The 23,554-nt window shown below is 44.8% G+C and overlaps 1 protein-coding gene across 3 annotated transcripts in view; it reads right to left on the minus strand.

Annotated features, from left to right (window-relative positions):
- Positions 1–23,554, minus strand: part of C3H3orf20 (chromosome 3 C3orf20 homolog) — an 83,299-nt gene that overhangs the window by 55,282 nt on the left and 4,463 nt on the right. For all 3 annotated transcript variants that reach the window (XM_077325331.1, XM_077325330.1, XM_077325329.1), the window contains exons 2-7: positions 19,879–20,348; positions 17,786–17,896; positions 14,769–14,894; positions 7,983–8,085; positions 7,249–7,443; positions 1,531–1,683 (exon numbers count right to left, since the gene is read on the minus strand). In XM_077325331.1, the coding sequence (XP_077181446.1) occupies positions 1,531–1,683; positions 7,249–7,443; positions 7,983–8,085; positions 14,769–14,894; positions 17,786–17,896; positions 19,879–20,302 (1,112 nt within the window). In that variant the 5' untranslated portion in view covers positions 20,303–20,348. The remainder of the gene's footprint in view (positions 1–1,530; positions 1,684–7,248; positions 7,444–7,982; positions 8,086–14,768; positions 14,895–17,785; positions 17,897–19,878; positions 20,349–23,554) is intronic.

Consider the following 23,554-nt stretch of genomic DNA (forward strand, 5'->3'; position numbering starts at 1 on the left):
TGGAAGGCTTTTCCAGAAGGTCTAGTTCACTCTTAAGCCCTTGCAGGTTCCAGAGCCGCAGCCTAAACCTGCTATCTCCTATAATCCCGTTCCATAGACATTACTTATTAAGACAGTGACCTTTTTTCTCCCTGAGCTGCACCATGTGGTGCACCCATTAGTTACACCCAGTGGGGTTAAGCTTTTAACATCTGCCATTAACAGCTTCCCATACCACACGCTTCAGAGACTGAGAATCGGGATAATTAATTGTCTCTCGTATAAAAAGAGTGATAGATGGGAATCATAACAATAAATGGCCGGTAACGGCAGGCTAAATGGATCTAGACAATTTGGTTTCGCAAGTCTGTCATAAAATGATAAACTGCATTTGATTTGATTGGAGTGACGACCCTGGCTTTTCTCTCTGTGTAGTTGACTAGCTCTCTGACCTTGGACGAGTCTCTTCACCTGCATTTCCCGGTTTATTCATCTGTAAAACATAGCTAACACCTCTCTCATATGATACCTAAGAAGGCTAGAAAGGGGAAACTACAACTGGCCCACTTTCTACAAATTTAACACCTTGACTATGTAGTCCTAATCTCTTAAATTGATGGCCTTAGATGGGTGCAAGTTTGGTCTGGATCGCACAGTTAGGATTCTGGAGTGAAGCTTTACATAAACAGTTTGGACTCTTCTACTCATAGGAGACAAGGTTATAACCAGGATGGGTTCTTATAGTGAACCAGTCTGAGGCTAGAGTTGGCTTAATATAATGCCAATATTAGCATAATATTATAAAATCAGATTTTACTTGAGGCTGTCTTGTGATTAAAGATATCTTAGTCAATTAATCAATTAATAGATCTATTACATCTACATACAACAGTATGTGAGGAGCAGCAATAACTCTAATGCGATAAATATGCTTTATTCCTAGACCTGCAGGCATCATGTAGGGAGACAATTCCCCTCTTCTCTCAGACCTGATGGGATGGCTTCTGCAGCTTTTGTACAATTTTTTTTAATTAAAATATTCTTCTTGATTAATCTAGCTGGTGAAATATTGCAGCCCTAATTTTAACTACTTTTTCCAGTTGAAAACCTTCCATTCTAGGCTTGCTGGCAGCAGGCCATCCTCCACCCCCAGGTCCCTGGGCTTTCATGATTTGAGGATCGGAAGACAAAATGGAGAGGAATAGAACTGGTGTTAAAGAGTAGAGATTCCTAGAGATTCACCCAGAAGTGATATCACATCCTCCATGAAACTTTAGGGATTTCCCCAATTATCTGTGATCTTTGCAATATGCACAATAAAATCAGAGTCCAGTAGACTCTGATTTTATTGTGCTACTTTAAACCAACACGGCTACACATTTGAATCTTTGTTATATGCGATACCATATCCCCTGAAGCCCCCCTCCCCACCAGGCACTGCCCCCCAATCTCCTGCCATTTGCTGGCACAAGCCCGGCAATACCACTCTGTTGACTGTTGCACCTTCTTATACCCCAGCCCAAACAGGAAGGATCCATTTGTGTCACTCACCTGGTTTTAAACGAGTAGTGTACACATGACTGGCCGTATGATACAAATGAAGCTAGAAGAGCTGCACTCCGAGCATCGTGGTACAGAAGGGTGATTGTTTTCCCTACGCAGCATACGGGAAACTGGTATATCGCAATATTTCCTGATGGATAACTTTTACTTGGGTCAAGTAACATTGCATGCAAAAAGGAAAGGGTATTCATCTAGCTACTCTATTGATATGTTCCAAAACAAATTGTGGTAATTCAAAGTCACCCTGTGAAACTTTTGAACTGGACAGCTTCTGCTATTAAGATTGTCAGATGCAGAAGTGTTCTCATTAGTCACAGAGTCTGGCAATGCAACTGGAGAGCTATGATCATGCAGAAGAAAGCACAAGATTCAGGCATTCTATTTCCTTTCCAGAAGTCTGCATTTTCAGGCCTGGGAGACTTGCAGACAGAGACTCCAGATTGTCCTCTTATTTATTGAGACACCACACATGGTCCCAGGTAGTCTTACAATCTGATAAAGGCTGTTTTGCAGTCTGATAAAGTTCATTCATGAGAATGAGACATTTCAATTTCACCACAAACCCCAGAAGAACTAATGGCCCATTAAACTGTCCATGGTCAAATGCTCATCTTAAACAGTTCTGTCTTATATCACCTCCAGAATTCACAGCAGACCACCTGATCCCTTCTGGGCAGCTAGTCTTCTTGTTCTGGCTTGGGAGGCCAATGTCAAGAGGGCCTGTGGTCGCCAAACTCTAGGTGACACCTGAAGATCTCCTGCTATTGATCTCCAGGCAATTAGGATCAGTTTCCCTGGAGAAAATGGCTGCTTTGGAGGGTGGAATCTATGACATCCTACCTGCTGAGGTTCCTACCTTCCAAAAACCCTGCCCTCCCCAGGCTCCCCCCCCCCCCCAAATCTCCAGGTATTTCCCAACCCAGGGCTGACAACCCTAGGTAGGACCACATGTGGGGCTTCTTTGCACAAGTACATTGGTACAGTGCTATTAGAAGACTGTACCAACCTCAGACAGCATGGAGAGGAGTCACACCTCTTTCAACATCTTTATTTGGGAAAGCTCACACACTGGACAGGAGCTATTGTCCTAGCCTCCTCTGAGATACGTTAGCTTCCCCCATGCAGGGAAACCAGCAAACACGTATTCCTTTTGCCGCAGTCCTCCCACCTCCTGTTGTCTATTGCATCCTTTGGGGCACATATCCTTGCCACAGTGAAACTTCATTCAAGACAACTGAATAAAGGCAGTGTGCTGGAGCAAAGGGTGGCTCTGTCTGTGAAGCAGCAGCATCTAAGGGATGGTTTCCCTGACAGCTTCGTAAGCACCATGGTGGCAAATTAATCTATTAGCCAAAGTGATGAGCTAGAAAAAAAAGCGAGGATGTAAAGCCACTGAAAGGCAGTCTTTGTGCTTAATACGCTGCATTTGAAAGCAGAGACTGATAAATGGAGTCCTTGGAACTGCCGAAGTAATATGAAATCTTGCACTAAAAGCCTTTCATTCTTAATTCTCAGTTCAGTAGGAAGATCAAACGGAGCATGTACTTTCTGTGAAACAACTCCAAATGAACCACAGCCAAGTGGTTGTCAAGGAAGTTAAAGGGGGGGATCAGAGGGAGAGAAACAGAGCAAAAATGCTCTAACAGTTCAGCTCTATCTGCTGCAATGGGAGCAGAGGCTGAGGCTGCAGGAAGGGATACCCTGGGCAAGGAAAAGGGGACTTCAGTGATCTTGGAAATGTCCTGATTACTGTCTATAATACTTTGATATTTCCATTCATCTAAGGAGGTTCTGTCTCACTCCATTATACCCTTACAACAACCCTGTGAGGCAGGTTAGAGCTTGAGATGGTGACTACCTCAAGATCATACCATGTGCTTCATGGCAGTCTGGGGACTTGAAGAGGTATCCTGGATCTTAGTCTGATACTCTAACCCAGTGATACTCAGTGGCCTGAGAACTCCATGTGGTTTTTCTGAGTACCAGAGAGACACCAGCTTCATAGATCAGAAAAGTGGGCAAGACAAACCCAGTCAGGGGCAGACTGCTTCTCTACCTCAGTGGGGAGGATGTTATTCCAGCAAAACACAGAACTACACTTTAATACTGGGAGCCCTCAAAGCAGCTTGATCAATTATACCAAGTTGTCTCTGCTCTCGGATATCGCAAGGGAAAGGTAGGGTCACCGCAGCTTAGTCAGATTGGTTGCAGATGGGAAATTTAAATCGCCCAAAATCAAAATGGAAATCACGTTCAGTGTAGATGGCAGGGATTTAATCGACCTGGGATTGGAATAAAAGCTCCATGCAGATTCAGCCCAGGTTAACACATACAAGAAAACTGGGGGAAAGTTGGCAAACATAAGTGGGTAATTAAAGGGAAACTTCCATTATGGCCAAAAAATGGTGATAGATCTACTAGTGAAAGAAGAAAATTCCCTACTCAGTCAAACAGGGAGTCAGCTCTGGAGAGTGCAGAGATTTCTGGCCTTGATATAGTTAGAAATGCCTTTAGACCTCATGATGAGTACTGAGGCCCATTCCGCACAGATTCATTGTAGCAGGAGTGTGGCAAATTGTAATCGCTACTAAAATGCAGTTATGCACAACGTCGTACACAATCTGCCACACTCCTGAAACCGATCAGCAAAAAGCGCTTCGTTGTAGTGCTCCCAGGGAAATCCCAAAAAGTGGATTCACCCTCTGTAAAGCGCTACACTCTTGCAACCAATCTGCAACACTAGCGAAAAAGTCCTGTGCGTTACCATTGTTGCAGTTTCAGCAAAGTCCCTCCCCCTGGCTCTCTCCTCTGATCTTCCGGCGAAGCGATAGCCATTTTTTTTTCTCGGAGCGAGCGGAGAGCAACGAACCGGCGAGCCTTCATTCACCCAGCGAGGCTTCTCCGGCTGCAGTCCCTTCACAGAGCTGCTTTAAAGCTCGCCTCTAGTCACCAAGCACAACACAGCCCCATTTGCAAGTTCCCTTTATTTTCGGCCGAAAATCACGCCTGTGTATGGAGGGGGATTTTTTTTTCACTCGGGGGAGCGTGGCAATGATGAATCGCCAGCTCATACACCACCTGCCAGCTAGATGGGTCTCTCCGTTGCAACAAATCAATGTAGAATCATTGCAACGTGTTTTTTTTTTAACCTGCCTTAAAGGGAAAGGGGCTTTTCGGGAGCATGATAATGGCCACCCATTGGCTGTTCATTTGAGTGATGGCCAGGGGCGGGACAAAGCACAGAAAAATCACTTCCTTTCTAGCGATTTTTGCCGAGACCGGAAACTTGTGGGAAACGATTGAAACACAACTGGATTCCACTACAAAGGCAGGTATGCATAACAACGAATTCCACTATTTAAAATTGTGTTCTTTCTTTCCGAAACCAATTTGCCACATTGATCCTGGTGCGGAATGGGCCTGATAGTTCAAGAGAAGGGGTTTGGGTACTGGAAAGACTGTACTGGTCTTCTGGAATTAAATGAGTCAAAGAATACTCAAAGAAAGCGTGCTGGAGTGTTTGGAAAACACTGGAACAAATGCCTCTCAGCATAAAAGATTTTAAGTAACTCTCAAAAACTTAAGAAACTGTCATTAGCCTGAAACATAAGAGCTATAGTCTGTGAATGTGCTACTGATTTCACCTCAGAGTTATCTATAGTGCATTACCTCAGACATTTTTACCCCTGACCTTTCCACTCTGTGTTGAATAAAACATTGTTAATTTGGAATAGAAAAAATATTGAGTGCTATTTATGTCATATAAGTTAAAGGGGGTTCCTATTTCTTCCCTCAGGTTCCTGGGCTGAGCAAACAGCCAAAATATTATACTGTGACAGGGCGGGACAACCTCCAGGAAATGAGAAAACAGATAACTAGGGTGGTTCAGTCACAGAAGGGAAGAAAAAAAGAGGGAAAATCTTGCCTCTGAGGGAGAAAAGTGAATAGGTCCCCCCCTCCTTTTTTTTTAGCATTCCACCTAATAAAGAGTTCTGGAGAATTTGAATGTTTTCACACCGTTTCGTGTCTGAAATCTGACTCAGAAGCCCTTCCCAAGGGCTGGTTCAGGTTCAACACTGGTGGGCAGAGATGTGTTCTCAGTCCTCTGCTGAGAAGCAATTTAAAAGGTTATTTTTAAATATTTAATATTGTTCTGTCTTATATTATTTTGTGTGTGTGTGTGTCGAGTGCCATGCTGCACAGACAGTGGCTCTTAGCTATTTATGGTGAAAGCAATATAGCTCTTTACAATCTCCAGCCATTATTCCACACTGCCTGATTCCACCACTGTACAAAACTACACTGCTCCTAATGAGAAATGGAAGCTTCCACAGCCTTTATTCCACATGCAAGCTTACCCTGTCCCAGCCTCAGAGACACCTCTGGAATGGAATCAGTAGAAACTTGCCATATCCAAGATTCTTCCAACTTTTGGTGCACTACAAAGGCTGCAGCTGACCCCTGTAAGATATTTCAGAGGAACAGTAGGGTGCAGTGAAGTTGTCAAAGCAACCAAGCCAAAGTGTTTCATGAAAACAACTTGGATAAAATAAGTTTGCCAACCTCCAGGTGGGACCTGGAGCTCTCCCAGAACTACAACAACCCAGGATGCTGGGTTCGATTCTGCACTCCCCCACCTGCAGCCACCTGGGTCACCTTGGGTTTGTCACGGCACTGATAAAACTGTTCTGACCGAGCAGCGATATCAGGGCTCTCTCAGCCTCACCCACCTCACAGGCTTGTGGGGAGAAGGCAACTGTAAGCCACTTTGAGCCTCCTTCGGGTAAAGAAAAGTGGCATATAAGAACTCTTCTTCTTCTACAAGTGATCTTCAGACTACAGAGATCAGTTTCCCTGAGGGAAAAATTGTAGCTTTGGATGATGGAGTTTATGGCATTATACACTGCTGAGGTCACTCCCCAAATTCCACCCTCCCCCAGGCACTCTCCCTAAATCTCCATGAATTTCCCAACCATAGCTGCAAGCAGGAATGTAACATGTTGCCTACTGAAAGCTGGCATGAGTAACTGACCCAAGTCCAGTCTTATGCTATTTATTGAGGTTCCACATCCCCCCTGAGCAGTGTTTGGGGGGTTATTTAAGTCTATGGCAGAAGGGTGACAGGCCTGGATGAAAATCCTCCAGTCCATAGGGACTGTAAGTAGGATCCAAGCCTATGTGTGAAGTGATGCCCACATCCCACTTTCCCCCCAAGAAGCTTAAGGCAACATATACTGCTCTCCCTCCTTTTTATCTTCACAAGCACAACTGTGTAGTGGACTGAACTGAGAAAAAGTGACCAATGAGTTTAATGGCTAATGGAGATTTACATCTGGGTCTACATGGTCCAGGTTTAACTACTATACCACAACAGCTCATGCCCAGCCTGAGCTGGAACTGCCCCAGGTTTTCGTATACTGAGACTGCTACAAAAACCCATCCCAGAGTTTGAAACATTACATCCCCTGCTACAGGGTGCATGGTTGGGTCCCAGTGTCAGCGCAAAGCAAGAGAACCTTCCTGATATAATCTGAGATTTTGAGCCCTCCAATTCATAAATGTCTGTAGAGAGCTGAACAGAACATGGCCAAGTTTTGTAGCTGGATCCCATCAAGGTATAGGCCCAGCAGCTGTTTACATGCCCTCAACACTGTCTGCAACTTTGGCAATCACCCAACCATTTTGGTTGGTCAGATCTAAGGATACTAGATAAATGATGTTCCATCAGGAAAGGAATAGTGGAATTTCTTCGATTTTTTGCGTGGCTTAGGTTCCGGGACAATTGTGGATGATACACCTCTCTTCATGTTTGCAGAGTGTGTTTTGGTAAGAGTTGGGTAGTGTCTCAGCATTAGGGGTCTTGTATAGCCTTTTGCTTTGTAGAAAGCCTTCTCCTCTTCTCTAGAAAGAACAGAAACATTGCATTGTCTATCAGGGATATACTTAGCACGGAGGAGGGTCACAGGTAACCCAGAACATTATACATTACTATTCATTATAAAATACATTTGTAAAAATTGGGATTCACAACTACCACAAGGCAGCCAATACTCGTTTTTAGATATGGGTTTATATCTGATTCACAAGGAAGAACTGATATAGGAGGTGTCTAAGAATGTGTGCTTGGAAATTCTCAGTTCCAATCTTTTCTCAGTCACAAATACAGTTGCCCAATTTTACTCTGGTCCTTCTAGAAGTCTCTCTAATGTCAACTTGATCAGCAAACAATTAACAGGTGATATTCTTTAATGGCATGCCATAAAAAGCTTCAACTGTCTATTTATCCCCATTAAACCTCTATTAAAGGGACTATTTTTTCCCTTTCTACATGGCAGCCTTTGCCTCAGACTTACTCACAATGTCATTTACTTCCAGTATTAAGACGCTCTGAAACTTAGATGTGAAGGACATACTGTCCTCGAACATTTGGGGATGCTTACATACGTCGGCAGATTTCTCTGAGCTTCTCCCTGGCTTGTGGACAGGGGTCAAGTCTTTCATCGAAAATGGTTGTATCTTGACTGGCTCTATGTTTTCCTGCACCTGCAAAAATATATTTGGAAATAAAGATGAAAAAATGCAGTTTTTCTAGTACCTCAGTAGACTGTGAAGAAGACCATCAAACCACTGAGAATGCCAGGAATGGCCTGTCTACTAAGCATGCCTTGGTAATTCCGCAGGGCACCTGAGGCCAACATGAGCTGTTGCTGCCCTGGCTGGTATCCAAGCCTGCCAGAAGCTTGTTCTCCTTACCTTTGTAACAGGGGAAAGTAAGGCAGGCAATGGCTTCCTACCCCCAGAGGTGAGGAGAGGTTGGTGACAGGCTCACATGTCTTGCCCTTAAAAACCTGGGGAGGGTGAGGAGGATGTGCATAAGCCTCGTTTTCCTAAAGTACAGGGAGGCAATGGGAATGGGTGGTGACTTAAGCACATCTTTCTCCTAGAGGCTTAATCCTGTGTTTCCACTTAAAAAAAATACCTTTCAGGCAAACTAATAGCCAACAATACAATACTGTAGGCTAACAGCATACCCTGATATACTCCAGGCTATCCTCTGGGATGCTATGAAGGAGATATTTCGATTAGTGAAGTCTCTGTGAACAAAGCAGCAAGATGAAGCTGGCAAAGAAAAGCTGTAGAAGGAAATCAACCATTTGGAACGGAGGTATATAAGGTTTTACAGCACTGCAAAAGACTGTAGCTAAAGACTAGGATTGAGTTTGTAAAGACAAAGGCAAAATTTAAGAAGCAATGATTTATCTAAATGAAATCTAGTATGAATCTGATGGCAAAAAAATTCCATACAATTAGCTAGGCCTGGAAAGAAGAACGCAAAAGATGTCAATCAGGCCTTTGTTACTTTTCATGAATGCTCACTTTATATACAGCCCACCAGCCCACTGAGATTATCCATCCTTATCTGGATGAGAAGAGCAGTCAAGTCCCATAAAAAGATTTTCACCTGCTCCAGAATCAAGAAAGACCCATGAAATATATTATGCAAGCCATTTCTGGTGGGTATGTGTGTGTTAAAATGATAAAACTAGATTAGATATGATTTCTACTGAGTTTTATGAACAATTTATGGGACAATAACTTCACATCTTTTAAAAATTGCTTACTAATACAGTGAAGAAGGGGCTAGTCACTATACCTAGTCAAAAAGAGTCAGTCCAGACTGCCCATATGCCCAAAACAGGCAATGTTTTCTGTGCACCTGGAACCCCACCGGCCCCATTGTGTTTTACACTGTTCACAGCAATCTTGGCTGGCAGAAGAAATGCCTTCATACAAAACTGTATTTAAAAAAGATAAGACAGAGTTTTGCTCAAACAGACAGCTGGGAGATATGACCAGAAGACTCTTCAGTGTAATCCAGTAGAGCCATGGTACAGTGAGTTAGATCTTATGCTGGGGTTCTCAACCTTTTTCTGCCTGCAGGCACTTTTGGAATTCTGACACAGCATAGTGGGCACAACCACAAAAATGGCTGCTGCAGGATGCAGAGCTGGCCATAAAATGGCTGCTGCAGGATGCAGAGCTGGCCATAAAATGGCTGCTGTAGGATGCCATAAAATGGCTGCTGTAGGATGCAGAGCTGGCCACAAAATGGCTGCTGCAGGATGCAGAGCTGGCCACAAAATGGTTGCTGCAACTTCCCTTTAGCTATGATTCTTGTGCTGGGATGGCAGCTGCTTCCAAACCAATTTTTTGAAAATATCTGCACAGTCTGTCAAATTTCCAATGACCAATCAGAAATCTTCTTGGACAAAAATCCCACCTGGCTCCACCTGCTTTCTAAAAAAAACTTGATGGGCAGCAGGAAAGATGTTGGCAGGTGTCTATGGACACTATGTTGGGGTCCCCTGTCCTAGGCACTCATTCTGCGTGTGATTCTCTTCAGTCATTACAGAGGTTGTCCTCTACAGTGGAATGCATGCTTGCTGACATTAGTACTTCCAGTTGTACAAAACCAATATTTTTTCAGATGCCTGGCATGAAAGGAACATGCGCCACAGTGGAAGATGGCCTCCATGATGGCCAAAGAGAAATGTATGAGGATCCAAGTGAAGAGATGGACCCCAGTTACTCTCCTATCCCCAGATGCTCTCGTCTTAAACAAACTAGACCAACAGTTTTGCATGCCACCCGGCAGCTTTATGCAACCCTCTACAGTAGTGGTCCCCAAAGTTTTCAGGCTGGGGACCAGTGGCAGCAGGGAGAGCGATTGCCCAGCTGCGCATGCTGCAAAAGTGCTGCGCATGCGCGTTTCGGTTGTGCATGCGCTTTGCATGTTCGTGGCCATGCTTCCCTCTCCCCCCTCCCACAGTAAGAAGCTTGCCAGGCCGTAAGCTTGCGACCTGGGATGTTTCTTACTGGGGGGGGGCAGGGAGAGGGAGCCGCGGTCCAATGCCAGGGCCTTCGCAGCCCGGCACCAGTCTGCGGCCCGGTGGTGTATTTATTTATTTATTTATTTATTATATTTATATACCGCCCTCCCTGGGGGCTCAGGGTGGTTTACATAAGAACAACAACAGTACATAGAACAATCTATAAACATGTAAATAACTTTACAATAATAACCGTATAACAATGTAATAGTATAGGCAATACAACAATGCAACAATACAAACAGGTCTAGAGCATGTTGGTGGACTTCTGAGGGGGGCAGGGGGGGAGCAGGAGCCTTCCAGTCGTTGCTGATTGTGTCTGGTCTCAACTAAATGCCTGGCGGAAGAGCTCCTTTTTACAGACCCTGCGGAACTGTTTTAGCTCCGTCAGGGCCCTGATCTCCTCCGGGAGCTCGTTCCACCAGGTGGGAGCCACAACAGAAAATGCTCTGGCCCTGGTTGAGACCAGGCGGACTTCTTTAGGGCCAGGGATCCTTAACTGGTTGGTGGCAGTGGAGCGCAGAGCTCTTTGGGGGGCATAGGCGGGGAGGCGATCCCTCAGGTACACTGGGCCCTGACCGCGTATGGCCTTGAAGGTAATTACCAGAACCTTTAGTCTGATCCGGAATTCAACTGGCAGCCATTGCAGCTGGTGGAGAACAGGCCGGATGTGAGACCTCCACGGTGTTGCTGTGAGGATCCTGGCCACTGCATTTTGAACCAGCTGTAGTTTCCGGGTCAAGGCTAAGGGCAGGCCTATGTAGAGTGAGTTACAAAAGTCCAATCTAGAGGTGACCGTTGCATGGATCACTGTGGCTAGGTGTTCCGGGGCCAGGTAGGGCGCTAGTAGTTTGGCTTGGTAGAGATGGTAGAAAGCCAGCCGCGCTACCTTTGTGATCTGGGCTTCCATTGTGAGGGAAGCGTCCAGAATCACGCCTAGATTCCTGGCGGAGCAAGCCGTAGAGAGCTGTACACCATCCAGGGCAGGCTAACACACTTCCTCGCATGGGCCCTTCTTACCCAGCCACAGGACCTCCGTCTTTGAAGGGTTGAGCTTCAGACGACTCTGCTTGAGCCATCTCGTCACTGCTTCCAGGCAGCTGGCCAATGCTTCTGGGGGGGAGTCAGGGCGGCCAATCATCAGGAGGAAGAGCTGGGTGTCATCTGCATATTGATGGCAACCCAGCCCGAACTTCCGTACCAGCTGTGCAAGAGGGCGCATGAAGATGTTGAATAGGATAGGGGAGAGGACCGCTCCTTGTGGGACTCCACAAGTCAGTTGCCGGCGGCCTGATGTTTTTTCTCCTATTGCAACCCTCTGTCCACGATCCCCGAGGAAGGAGATCAGCCATTGAAGGGCTGTCCCTTGTATTCCGGCATCGATGGTTGAGGACCACCACTCTACAGCTATTGTTGGTACCACTGCCTTGGATTGATAATTGTGTCCCCTGTTTAGGAGGCTCAAGAGGCCACAGTCCTTCTACATACTGTTCTGATTGATCACTGGGCCAAGACTTATTTGAAACGTCTGTCTGCAAACAAGTTTTTGAAATAACTAGGTATCAGTCTCTCTATAAAAAGTTTCCCACCTTTAGGAGCTCAGCATAAATGGTATAGGATACCGATATACAGCAACCTCAGCCTATACAAACTCTGAGGGCAGAACAACAAAGATTTATTAATTTACATCATTTATACCTAGTCGTTCTTCCCAAAGCAGCTTACATTATTCTTCTCTCCTCCATTTTATCCTCACAGCAACAACCCTGTGAGGTAGGTGAGACTGAGAGCCTAAGACTGGCTCAAGGTTGCCCAATAAGCTTTCATCTAAGCAGATTAAAGGGAACCACAGCAGTGTATAACAAATCTAGAGAGCAAAAATAAGTGGCTGCAACGTTGTTACATAGAATGGGGAAAAGCAAATGTTAAAGAATGCACACACGTATCAAGTGCACTATATCGACAAATGTGTACTATCATATCTAAGAGCTATTCTAACAAAGGACTTGCGCCTCTTCACAATATCAACCTGCTCCAGTTTGAGCAGCAAAGGCGGGGGGGGGGGGGCAAGTCCTCGATAGGAACCTTTCCAGCTTCCGAACTGTGCACCTTGACGTTCTTAGATGAAATGCAGTCTTGAAACTTTGATGGCAAGCAGCTAAAGGTGTGACGACAGACTTCCCAGGTAGTTGACTGTCTCGTTTGAATAGCTCTTTTTCATGAGATTTCAAAAAGTCACAGCCTTCATTATCACAGAGAGGTTCCAGCCTTGCAAAAGTTGTTTCAGAGCATCCTGCTGAAGTCCTCAAAATTACAGCAACTTATTTTTGCCAGCAAGCTTTCATGGCAAAGTGGGAATTGGAACTTGGACCTTTGAGATCGTTCTCAGGCACTCTAACCACTACAGGAATCACATGAATCTGCCATTGGACCATCAAGGTCAGTACTGTCTACTCAGACTGGAAGCAGCACTCCAGGATATCAGGTAGATATCTCTCACATAACCTACAGCCCAGTTCTTTTAACTGGAGATGCTAGAGATTTCACCTGGGAGTTTCTGCATGCAAAGCAGTGTTTCTTCCACTGAGCCACAGCCCCTCCCCAGTCAGAAGAGCATGCTATTTATTTAAGGAATGCATAGACCAGGGGCAGGGAGATCTGTTTGCACTCTGAACCCCTCAGAGGAAGGGCAGGATAATTTGATTAAACAGTATCTATAGATAGATGTTAAACATCAGTTCTATTCTTAGAGGCCTGGGACATGACCTGGAAAGCAGACCCCCTTTTCCTCAATTAGGCAAAATGCTTCATAGCTATTACTCTGGTGGCATCTCACCCCACTAAAACTCCATCACATTTATAAGACCTTTCCACTTAGCAAGAGATATTAAGTTCTTCCAAGGGTCATAGGGAGGAGATGCAGGGATGCAACACAATTTTGGACAAAGGTCTTGACCCTCATATAGCCCTTCTGAATAGCTTTGCACGTGAAAAGCACAAAGCTTTGATTCATAAACGCTCATTACATTTTTCTGCCTCATAGCTGGATTGATCATGGCCTAGCATTGAACATCCAATATTCTGCTCACCATTTTACAGTGGAATGGCTTTTGCTGGGATCATATTCCATTGCTAACAAATCAATCTCAATCTATTGCACAGTTTGGCACCCTCCCCCCATTCCTTTTGTTCATTAAGAATCAAGGTCTAATACACGTCCCATCCCATAGAACACCCTTTGTAAAGACAATCTAGTAAACTAGTTCACAGGGCTGGATCCAGACTCAATTTTCCAATGGAAGAAGAGAAATTTCATGGACTCTCCCCCCACACTGCAGTCAGCTGATCTCCACATTCTCGGATTCTGTCAAGGAATGACAGGAAGCGGATCTTCTGCAAGAAGGGGGATTTGCTGGGGATGGGTCTCCCAGATCTTCATTTGAGACTCTGACTCCTGCACCACACTGCTTTTGTTATGACTCATCTGAACTCTTTTAGGCCAGTTTTACAGGACAGATGAAATGATATATTTATTAGGCTGGTAAACAAGAAGCTTACTAGTTTTGACTGGAAGTTATTATGGAGAGACACACACAGAAAATGCTCCCCATTGTCTATTGGTTTGTCCTTTCCACTCCTTTTTATTCATTCTACACATTTTGCTTCCTAATGCATAAATATAGAAAAATTCTTTATATCGGCACACTGAAATGCCCTTCCAACAGTAAATGACCAGACAGCACTCAAAATATCAGTTATTATTTGTTTATGTAAATGTGATACAACTCAAGTAGAGTCAATCAATCAATATTTATTTACGGTCATTCACATAATGTTATATTGTCCTCTGTACAATTAACTAAGAGACAAATAGATTATCTCTTGGGTAGGGAATTTAGATTAAACATCTGAGATCAAAATGATATTTTTCTTTTAAATGGATTATTATAAAAGTTAACCATCGACATAGCAAAGTTTCTTTCCGCAGCCTTTTTTTTTTATAAGGGAGAGAAACTTCTCTTAACATCAGCAGATGGCCTTTTTGACTAATAAGCATTAGGAACAAGAACTACCTGCTTTTAAAAGGATGTTACTTTCTAATATCTAGCCATTTTAAGCCCTTTACTGGAAAAATGCAGTGATGATGATAATGATATCTCCAAAATTATCCTTAATATAAACTTTCTTTTGCATTGGCATTGCATATGTGCATTTTTGACCTTGGTGGCAATATTTCCTCATTCCTTCCACCCAGCTCTGACATAATGTCACAGCTATAAACAACTTCAGAGGAAATCTTTTTGGTGTCCATAATGTCCTGGCCATTGTATTTACCTTTGCTCTGCTTGCTGTCTTTCAGAGCCAATGAGAAACACAGACAGGAATAGGACACTTGCTGGATCAGCAGGGTGGTCGAGTTAACAGGAATTGCTGGCACCGATGGTACTACAACACGCCCACCTGCAAGTAAAAATTGGGCGTTAACAAATGTTATTTTACAACTCAAGTAATTCCAGAAGAGGGAGCCATGAGACTTAATTGCCTTAGAGATCTGAAGTAAAGTCTTCGGAAAAGGACAATTATGGGATGCACGTTCTTGCATCTACGGGTCTTTTTCCCCCTCATTTTTGGATAAGTGTTGAGTTGTAGTGTTTGGAGGCTGGCTGCTCATTGCCTGAATAAATGGAATTTCTGTTAAAATACCCATCCCTGAGAGTTTTGGGAAGGGACACAATGTTCCCAGGTGTAACAATATTACAGCTATAGATAGATGGTGATAAACAAGAAGATTGAGCAGAATTAATAGTACAATTAGGGTTGCTAACTTCCAGGTGAGGCCTGGAGATCTCCCAGAATTACAACTATTCTCCAGAGTACAGAGATCAGTTTTTCTGGAGAAAATGTCTGTTTTGGAAGATAAATACTATGGCACTATATGCCACTAAGGTCCTCCACAAATCCTCCCTCCCTAGGCTCCACCCACAAATCACCTGGAAATGTCCAACCCTAAATACAATCCTAAGAAGAGTTACACCTCTATAAAGCTATTGTAATTCTGCCTGGAACTGACTTTGTAGTCACTGTTTTGCTGTTCAACAGAAGTTGCTTTGGTCTTCTTACTGATACAGATCTTGAATTTGGATCATGGGCAAGACATCTAAGTGCACCCTTTTACAAAGCGGAAAAGGTGAGAAAACAAATTTATATTAATAGTTATTTATACTTCGATTTATTGATCGCCAGTCCTGGAACATGCAGCTCAAGGTTGTTTACAAAAGGACTATAAAACAGGGATGAAAACACATCCCCAGTGGCCTAAAACCAGTCAATTCTCTCCTCAATTTCCTAAGAAGGTTGCCCAAGATGGATGGGCATTTAAGGCTATAGAGGCTGTTTTGGGGAGAGACCCAGGCCTTCCATAGCCTGGCCTCAAACACATGCCTGGTGGAAGGGCTCCGTTTTGCAGGCCCTGCAAAATTGTGGTGGCTCTGTCAGGGTCCTCAGCTTATCCAGGAGCTCATTCTACCAGGTTGGGGCCAGGACTGAAAAGACTCTGGCCCTGGTCGAGACCAGGCACACCTCCCGTGGGCTGGGGACCATCAGCACATTCAAACCCATAGAGCGAAGGGCCCTGTGGGGGGCATAAGGAGACAGGCGGTCCTGCAGATATGAAGGGCCCTGACTGCTGATGGACAGCTTTATCCTTTTTCATGCAATCATTCACATTAAACTGAACAGAGTCTTATTGATTTAAATTGAGATTCTTTCTCTGTAAATGTGCTTGGGAATGTAGTGTTCTCTTTGAAAAGGCAAGGCAAAGCTGCAGAGGCTGATGCTACCTTAGGTCTTCATCACAGCTCATAAGAGATGGGCAGTATCACAATATTAAAATTAATTGGAGGACGGCCTTAAAATTCAGTAGGACACGGAGAACACTTTGATATAACATTCACTTCTAAGTTAACCAAGTTTTTACTGGTGGATTGATTATTTTTAGTTTCATTCATTTAGCACTTGAAGCATTCACTTCTCACAGAAAACTTCTCAAAATATAAACGTCTGCATCTGCTATTTCATCGTGCGTGGATCCCCTCCCCCATCCCAAAAGCCAAATATAGTCCCCTTCCATGGTGCCCAAAGGGCTATTTCTGGCTGGGAGGGGGGGAGAAGGTGGAGAAGGAGGAGGAGGAGAGTGAAGAGGAAGAAGAGGAGGAGGAGTTGGTTTTTATGCACTGTTTTTCTCTACCCTGAGATGTCTAAATAGTTTACAAGACCCTTTTCTTCCTCTCCTCACAACAATTCCCCTGTGAGGTAGGTGGGCTGAGAGAGTTCTGAGAGAACTGTGACTAGCTCAAGGTCATCCAGCAGGTTTCATGTAGAGGAGTGGGGAATTAAACCTAGTTCTCCAGATTAGAGTCTGCCACTCGTAACCACTATACCACTCTGGCTTTCTAGGCAGCCATCAAAAACATCAGATGCAGTTTGAAGCTAGGGACAAATTTTTAAGAGAGTTGAAAATGAATTGAAAGAAGGTGTCCTTCCCACGGTTTGGGTCCACCAATAAGTTATATCTATGGAGTGCCTGGCAGAAATGTTCCAGAGTCTAGCAACATTTTTGTGGCCAGAAGAGGGAGCCAAGAACCTACTAAATGTTCAAATAGTTTTCCAGGGATGGGATGCATGTACGGCTAGTCAGTGATGCATGGACCAGACTAAACACTGGAATTCATACTCAGGTACAGACAATGAACATGACTTCAAAGGGGGACTAGACAGTTCATAGAAGATAGGGCCAACAACGGCAAACTGAAGGGAACTTCCATATCGAAAGGCAGTGGACCTCTGAATACCAGTTCTAAGAGGCAACACCACTTGAAGGCTTCATTGCCTGGTTCACAGGCCCTCCAGGGCAATTGGTTGGCTACTGTGTGAAACAGGATGCCCAACTACATGGACCAGTCTTCTGATCCAGTGGGACACTTCTTATATTCCTGAAGTCACATCAGTATTTTCATGAAATACATAAGAGTTCTTAACTTTTTAGGGAACTTTCGGACACAGAATAATTAGTAACTTGATTCCTGTTCAAAAGAATAAAGGATCTCTACCGTGTGGACAAGGGGACAGTGCGGGAGGGGTAGGGAGGCCGACCAATTGATAGTACATAGCAAAACAGGTTAGCAATGCACCACATTCACTCACTTTCAAACATGTTTACATTCTGCCAGAACAAAAGCATTTCCAGCTGCTATACTCACTATAATCTGGAGAGTGGATCTCACAATAAACAGCAGGAGGGTACTATTTTAAAGAATTCGAACACACACAAAGACAATGTAACTTTCTCCTACCCTTCTTCTTGGCATCTTTGTTCAACATGTCAGCAGCCTCCTCCTGACTTTTCGGGTTTAGCCGCTGACCTCCTTCCAGAAACCGCCTTGCAATCTCTTCTGCACTAGGGCCTGAAATAAAGAGCCACTGATCAGGAACAAAATATTTCAAGACTATTTAAGATTATTATTATTATTATTAAGTTTGTATACCACCCCTCTCCATGAATAGGCTTGGAACAGTTCACAACAGTAAGATTAAGATAAAAATAATTATCACAGCATAAAATACTAAAATTAACTATTAACTGTCAGGAACTAACAAAGTCCCCCTCCTTTCCCAGCCATCCTCCATCTGGCCTGCAGAGTTGGAAACTTGTGCCAGCAGAGGAAAGAGAGGAGGGAAACCGAGAGGAAAGGAGGAAGGCCCATATGGTGTTAAACTGCCCTGGCCTCAACCATAGGCCTGGCAAAAGAGTGCTGTGTTACAGAGCCTGAGGAACTATGATAGTTTTGTCATGGCTTTGATCTCAGACATTGACAGGCAGGATGGCATTCCCGGCCCCAATGAAGACATGATACATACTTTCTTAAGTTGGCATAACTGGCCACAGCTTTATTTTAACAGGGAGTGTTGGTTGGACATAGGGGAGAGCCTGCCTGTGGTCAGCTGACCACAGCCGCTGCACCCGCCTTTCTAGTGGCCAAATCAGGACACCATCGCCTACTAACAGCCGGGAGTCGAGGTCCTTCAGGCCACTAGAGCCCTAATTTGGGAAGTGACTGCCTGAGGTACCGCAGGGGGCGCACACCTCCATTGGTCCAACCTCAGGCCACTCGGCCGTGTGAACCCCGGAGCCTCTTCCGCAGAGGGTCAGATTCATTCACACCCAGCCACCTCTTAGGAGGTTCCAACCTGGGAGTCGGGCCGCAAGCCGTCCTCCCCCAAAACTCAGGCTCCCCCTAGGTCCTCCCGCCAGCTGTGACATGAAATTGTTTTTTTTTTGTTTTTTTTAATCCAACGGCACACGCAGAAACAATAACAATTTGCAACTTAGGGTGGGTGGGTGGGAAAGCATCCTGCTGTGGCAGCTCCTGGGCAGCAAACAGGCCGGGGCTAGTGCACGTGGCGCTATTTATAGCCCCCACGTCACTGCCCCACCCTGACGTCCAGCGTCGGGCCGCTCCTGACGCTCCGGCCCGCGCTCCTTCGCGCCTCTTCTTTGGCGCCTGCTCCTCCGCCCGTCAATGGGCGCCCTTGGTAAGTCACGGGCTTCTTTTATCTAATACCACTAGGCTGAGCCAAGCAAATATCTTTGGGGCCAGGGATTACCAACAGATTGTCACTCGAAAAGTAGAGTGCTCTCCTGGGGACACATTGGGAGAGATGGTGCCTCAGCTATGCAGGATCCAAACCACAGAAGGCTTAAAGGTCAGTGCCAAAACCCAAACATGCCTGTCTACTGTTTTAAAAAAATAAAAGACAAATCCAGGAAGAGGTCCTGGAATATCCCTAACTACACTCAAGAACCTAGCCTCCATGAAGGTCTGTAGACTGAAAAGATTTGGGGTCCTTCGCCATGTTGTGCTGTAGACTCTGCAACAGTTTTGTTTTTTAAAATAATTATTTTTAAAAATCCATATAATTACAGTAATGTCTACTAATGTCCACCAAGGTCCTTCACCTTGGTGGAGTGATTCTACAGCTAAACAGATCATGCTTAGTGAGTATGAAAATGTCATAACATAAAGTCCACAAAGGCAACTTGTAGTGAGGTAAATGCCTTCCTTGTCGACTTGCTTATTAAGAATGATTGTCAGGGGCCTGTGAGGAGGAGAACAGAGCAGCATCAGGAACCTTGCAGAGACATGGTGTGGTGGTTCCATGCCCTCATGGCTTTGGACTAAGCCAGATGCATCCACATCCAGCAAGTGATTGTCTTGGTTTTTTTTTGGGGGGGGGGTGCTCTTGGAAGATTGCTTTTCATTGGAAGTACCCCCTTCTTCCATTTTATTTCCGCCTGCTGCAGAAGTTAGAACATCTCTCTCCTGAGAATACTTCCTGGACTTCATTAGTAATGTACAAGCAAACATCCTCATTTAAGAGATCTTACCAGCTACTGCATCAATCATTATCTTCATCTTCATCTTCAGGAGTTCAGACAGCAGATGTACAGACCGTTGCTGGAATTTGAGGAGCATCTGTTGTTGACTGTCAACTGATGGGGTCACATAGGTTGGCTTTATCCCTGAGAGTGTGACACCAGGCTTATGAACTCTTGAAGCAGCGGTGGAGGAAGCCGAAGTGTCTTCATACTGAGAGAATTTGACAATGGGACAATATATACCACTGAAAGACTTCCTGGGCAATGACACCAAGAGTTCTTCCCATGTAAATTCAAAAACATTCTTGACCCCTCGGGGCACATGGAAGCCCATTTTCCGCCATGTGACAAGCATGTGTGCCATCTCAGACAGAATGCTTGGTGCTTTGGCTTTCATGAATTCATACTCAAGATTTTTTTTGCGCGAAGACATCTCTCCAAGCGGCTCATGCAATGGCCTGTAGTTGATATCACAAGATCTAAATGAAATGAACATGAGAAAGATGTCTCCATGAAGCCAAGTTTAAGAGAAATGAAATGTTTCACAAATGAGGACTACCATCTAGTAACACATATATGGAAGAACTATATAACGCTATATCTGGGGGGGGGGGGTAAAAGATATCAGCCAAACAGTGTAAGCAGAGTAAGACAGCAGAGGGAATGACCAGTAAGAATTAAAGATGGATTATGGCAGAAGCAGTTGGCAAAAGAAATGTAGACCTGGATAGGATAAATCAGTCAGGATAAAAGGTAAAGGTAAAGGTATCCCCTGTGCAAGCACCGAGTCATGTCTGACCCTTGGGGTGACGCCCTCTAGCGTTTTCATGGCAGACTCAATACGGGGTGGTTTGCCAGTGCCTTCCCCAGTCATTACCGTTTACCCCCCAGCAAGCTGGGTACTCATTTTACCGACCTCGGAAGGATGGAAGGCTGAGTCAACCTTGAGCCGGCTGCTGGGATTGAACTCCCAGCCTCATGGGCAAAGCTTTCAGACGGCTGCCTTACCACTCTGCGCCACAAGAGGCTCTCTAGGATAGGTTTTGTTAAATAATTGAAGTCTAAGAAGGATTTCAAAGTAAAGAACAAGACTGAAAGAGAATAGCTACATAAAGGTTTAGGACACAATGCTTTTTTATTCCCCTTGGACTAAACTTTGACATGCAAAATTCCTAAGATCTTTTCACATACACATAAAGCCTTTCCAAAAATATATCTTTTTCCTGAGCAAATGATACTTCTGTTCAGTTTATTTCTCAAGGCTGCGGATTCAGCCTCTGAGCAGGTGTTGATGCTTCTTTTCTCCTCTCCAGCTAACATCTCAGACAATGTCAGACCCACCTTTGAAGAAAGGCTGGGATTCAAATGAAATCCGTAAAGACCCAACCCAATCATGGCTCTCTCCCCCAAAGTAAAGCTCTGCCTCAACACTACAGGCAACCCTATCCTATTTCGTTATGTCAAAGCCAAGACCTTGGCTCGTATGATTGAGATCACCTACCCAGGCTCAGGGCAAAAAGCAGTGTCTAGGATGGGGTCTCGTGCCATTAAAAGTTGCTGACAAGTCTGCATGGAATTGTAAAAGACTAATCTGCAACAGAACAAGCAAAATCCAGAATGCTGTCTTTGTGCCATGCTTCAGTTTAAAAAGTAAATGTTCAAAAGAAATTGGGCAGCAACCTTGGCCCTTTTGATCCAGACTGAATTAATTTCTTGTCAGGGAATATGGCACTGGTATATTGGGACATAGTCAGGACATACCTTTCCTGATTGTGATGTTATTATAATAGTGGAGTGTTCCTTCTGTTACAGCTAATTATAAGGGCCACTTCATGCAAGAGCCTGTCAACTCAGCCCACATTTGTACAAAAGCCACCAGCTGGGTCAGCTATCAGCTATGACAGGTGCTACAAGCACCCCAACCCCCCTTTCCAGGTTCCTTTGCTGTGCTGCCACTACCTCTAAGAAGGAAGAGAAAGGCACCCTTTCTCTTTGTTGTCTGGCAAAGGAGAGCACTGCTGCTGAAATAAGAGAAATGGGACTCTCCAGGTGCCTATAGCAACCATCACAACCAATAGCTGCTACAATAAGCAAGAGGCTGTAGTCTATGTATACATCATAGGTGAACTGGCCTTTGGATTTAGTCTCTTCTTCAGTGACAGACAATTTATGGAATCAATCAGTCATTTAAACATACATAAAATCTTTTGATTAAAAAAAAGGACTGAATCACTATTGCAGTAATGCAATGTGGTTTACACAATGTAGTTAAACAAAGGATTGTCGTTGTTGTTTTTTAAATGTGTGGCAATCATATTACAAAGACATTATAGCAAACCAGCAGAAGCAGAATTAGCGGACGCGACTCACCATGGCTGCTTTTGACGCCACGGGGGCGTTGAAGAAGAAGAGGGCGGCGCCCGCAGCCACTGCTCAGATCACGCGGAGGGGGCAGTGAGCGGCTACTTAAGGCCACTCGCTGGGCTTTCCTGCCTCTCCACGTCGAGCCGCCTGAACAGCATCCCTCCCTCCCACCCAGTTATTTTATGCGTTGATAATAGTTATAATTATTTGTCGCAGCTGCGGGTTAACCCCGGTAAGGAGCCTGTTAGCAGGGAGTCCCGTCTGGGTACGGGACTCCCTGAAAGGGGGGGGTCTCTTTAAAGAGGCCGGACACAATAAGGGTGCAGCTCACCTGGCTGGGGAGCCAGGGGCCTTTGGCCAGGCGGCTAGGGAGGCAGATGAAGGCGGACACCCGTCGGCCCCCATAGAGTCACCTCCCAAGGGAATTCTGTGATGTGGTGCGACCTCACCTCCTGGCTGGGAGTGAAGCAGGGACCCCGAGCATCACGGATCATGACATCTAAGCAGCTGGACGGCTGGGGCAGGTCAGGCTTCCTTAACTCAGGGTTTCTGTGTTTGGCCAACCCTCTGTTGAGAGGGGGCAATAAAAGGCTGCGGCCATTTTCATTGCCAAAGAAGGAGTCGAGTCTGCTTCATATGATCGCCACCTGCTAGTCAATAACCAGTGTAGATTTTCAGCCCTGCAGACATATCTGCTTACTGGTATCAGTAATGTAAATAGGAAGGTTTTACAAGAAAATTAGCCTTCTTCGCTTCATCCAGAAGACAATTCCAGCAACCACTGGAAAGGTGTTGATATTTCTGGTCTCTGCTGATGGTAAGTTTGGAGTTTGATTCAGGGGTCTGAAGATTGCAATTTGAGATGCAAAGAATAATGCATGTAAGAAACTCTGACTGCGGTGGAAAGTGCCCTTAAGCCACAGGTGACTTATGGTGACTCCATAGAGTTTTCAAGGCAAGAGATGTTCAGAGGTGGCTTGCCATGGCCTGCCTCAACATCACAACCCTGGTATGCTTTGGCGGTTTCCTATCCAAATACCATCCAGGGCCAACCCTACTTTGCTTCCAAGATCAGGCCAGCCTGGGTTATCCAGGTCAGGATAAGAAATGCAGACAACATACAGAAACATTTACTATATACAGATAAAATAGCTAGATATGTCATCTTCAATTTCCTTCCTAAAATTTAATGAATAAATGTTTCTGAACTCCAGGGCCAGTTCCAGTTGTCTGCCTCCAGACCAGCCCTTTTTACTTTTCTTAACAATTGTACCTGATGTTCTTGACAGCACGTTTTATATCAGATGGATTGCAACAGGCC

This window comes from Paroedura picta, chromosome 3 (genome assembly GCF_049243985.1).
Source record: "Paroedura picta isolate Pp20150507F chromosome 3, Ppicta_v3.0, whole genome shotgun sequence".
NCBI lineage: Eukaryota > Metazoa > Chordata > Lepidosauria > Squamata > Gekkonidae > Paroedura > Paroedura picta.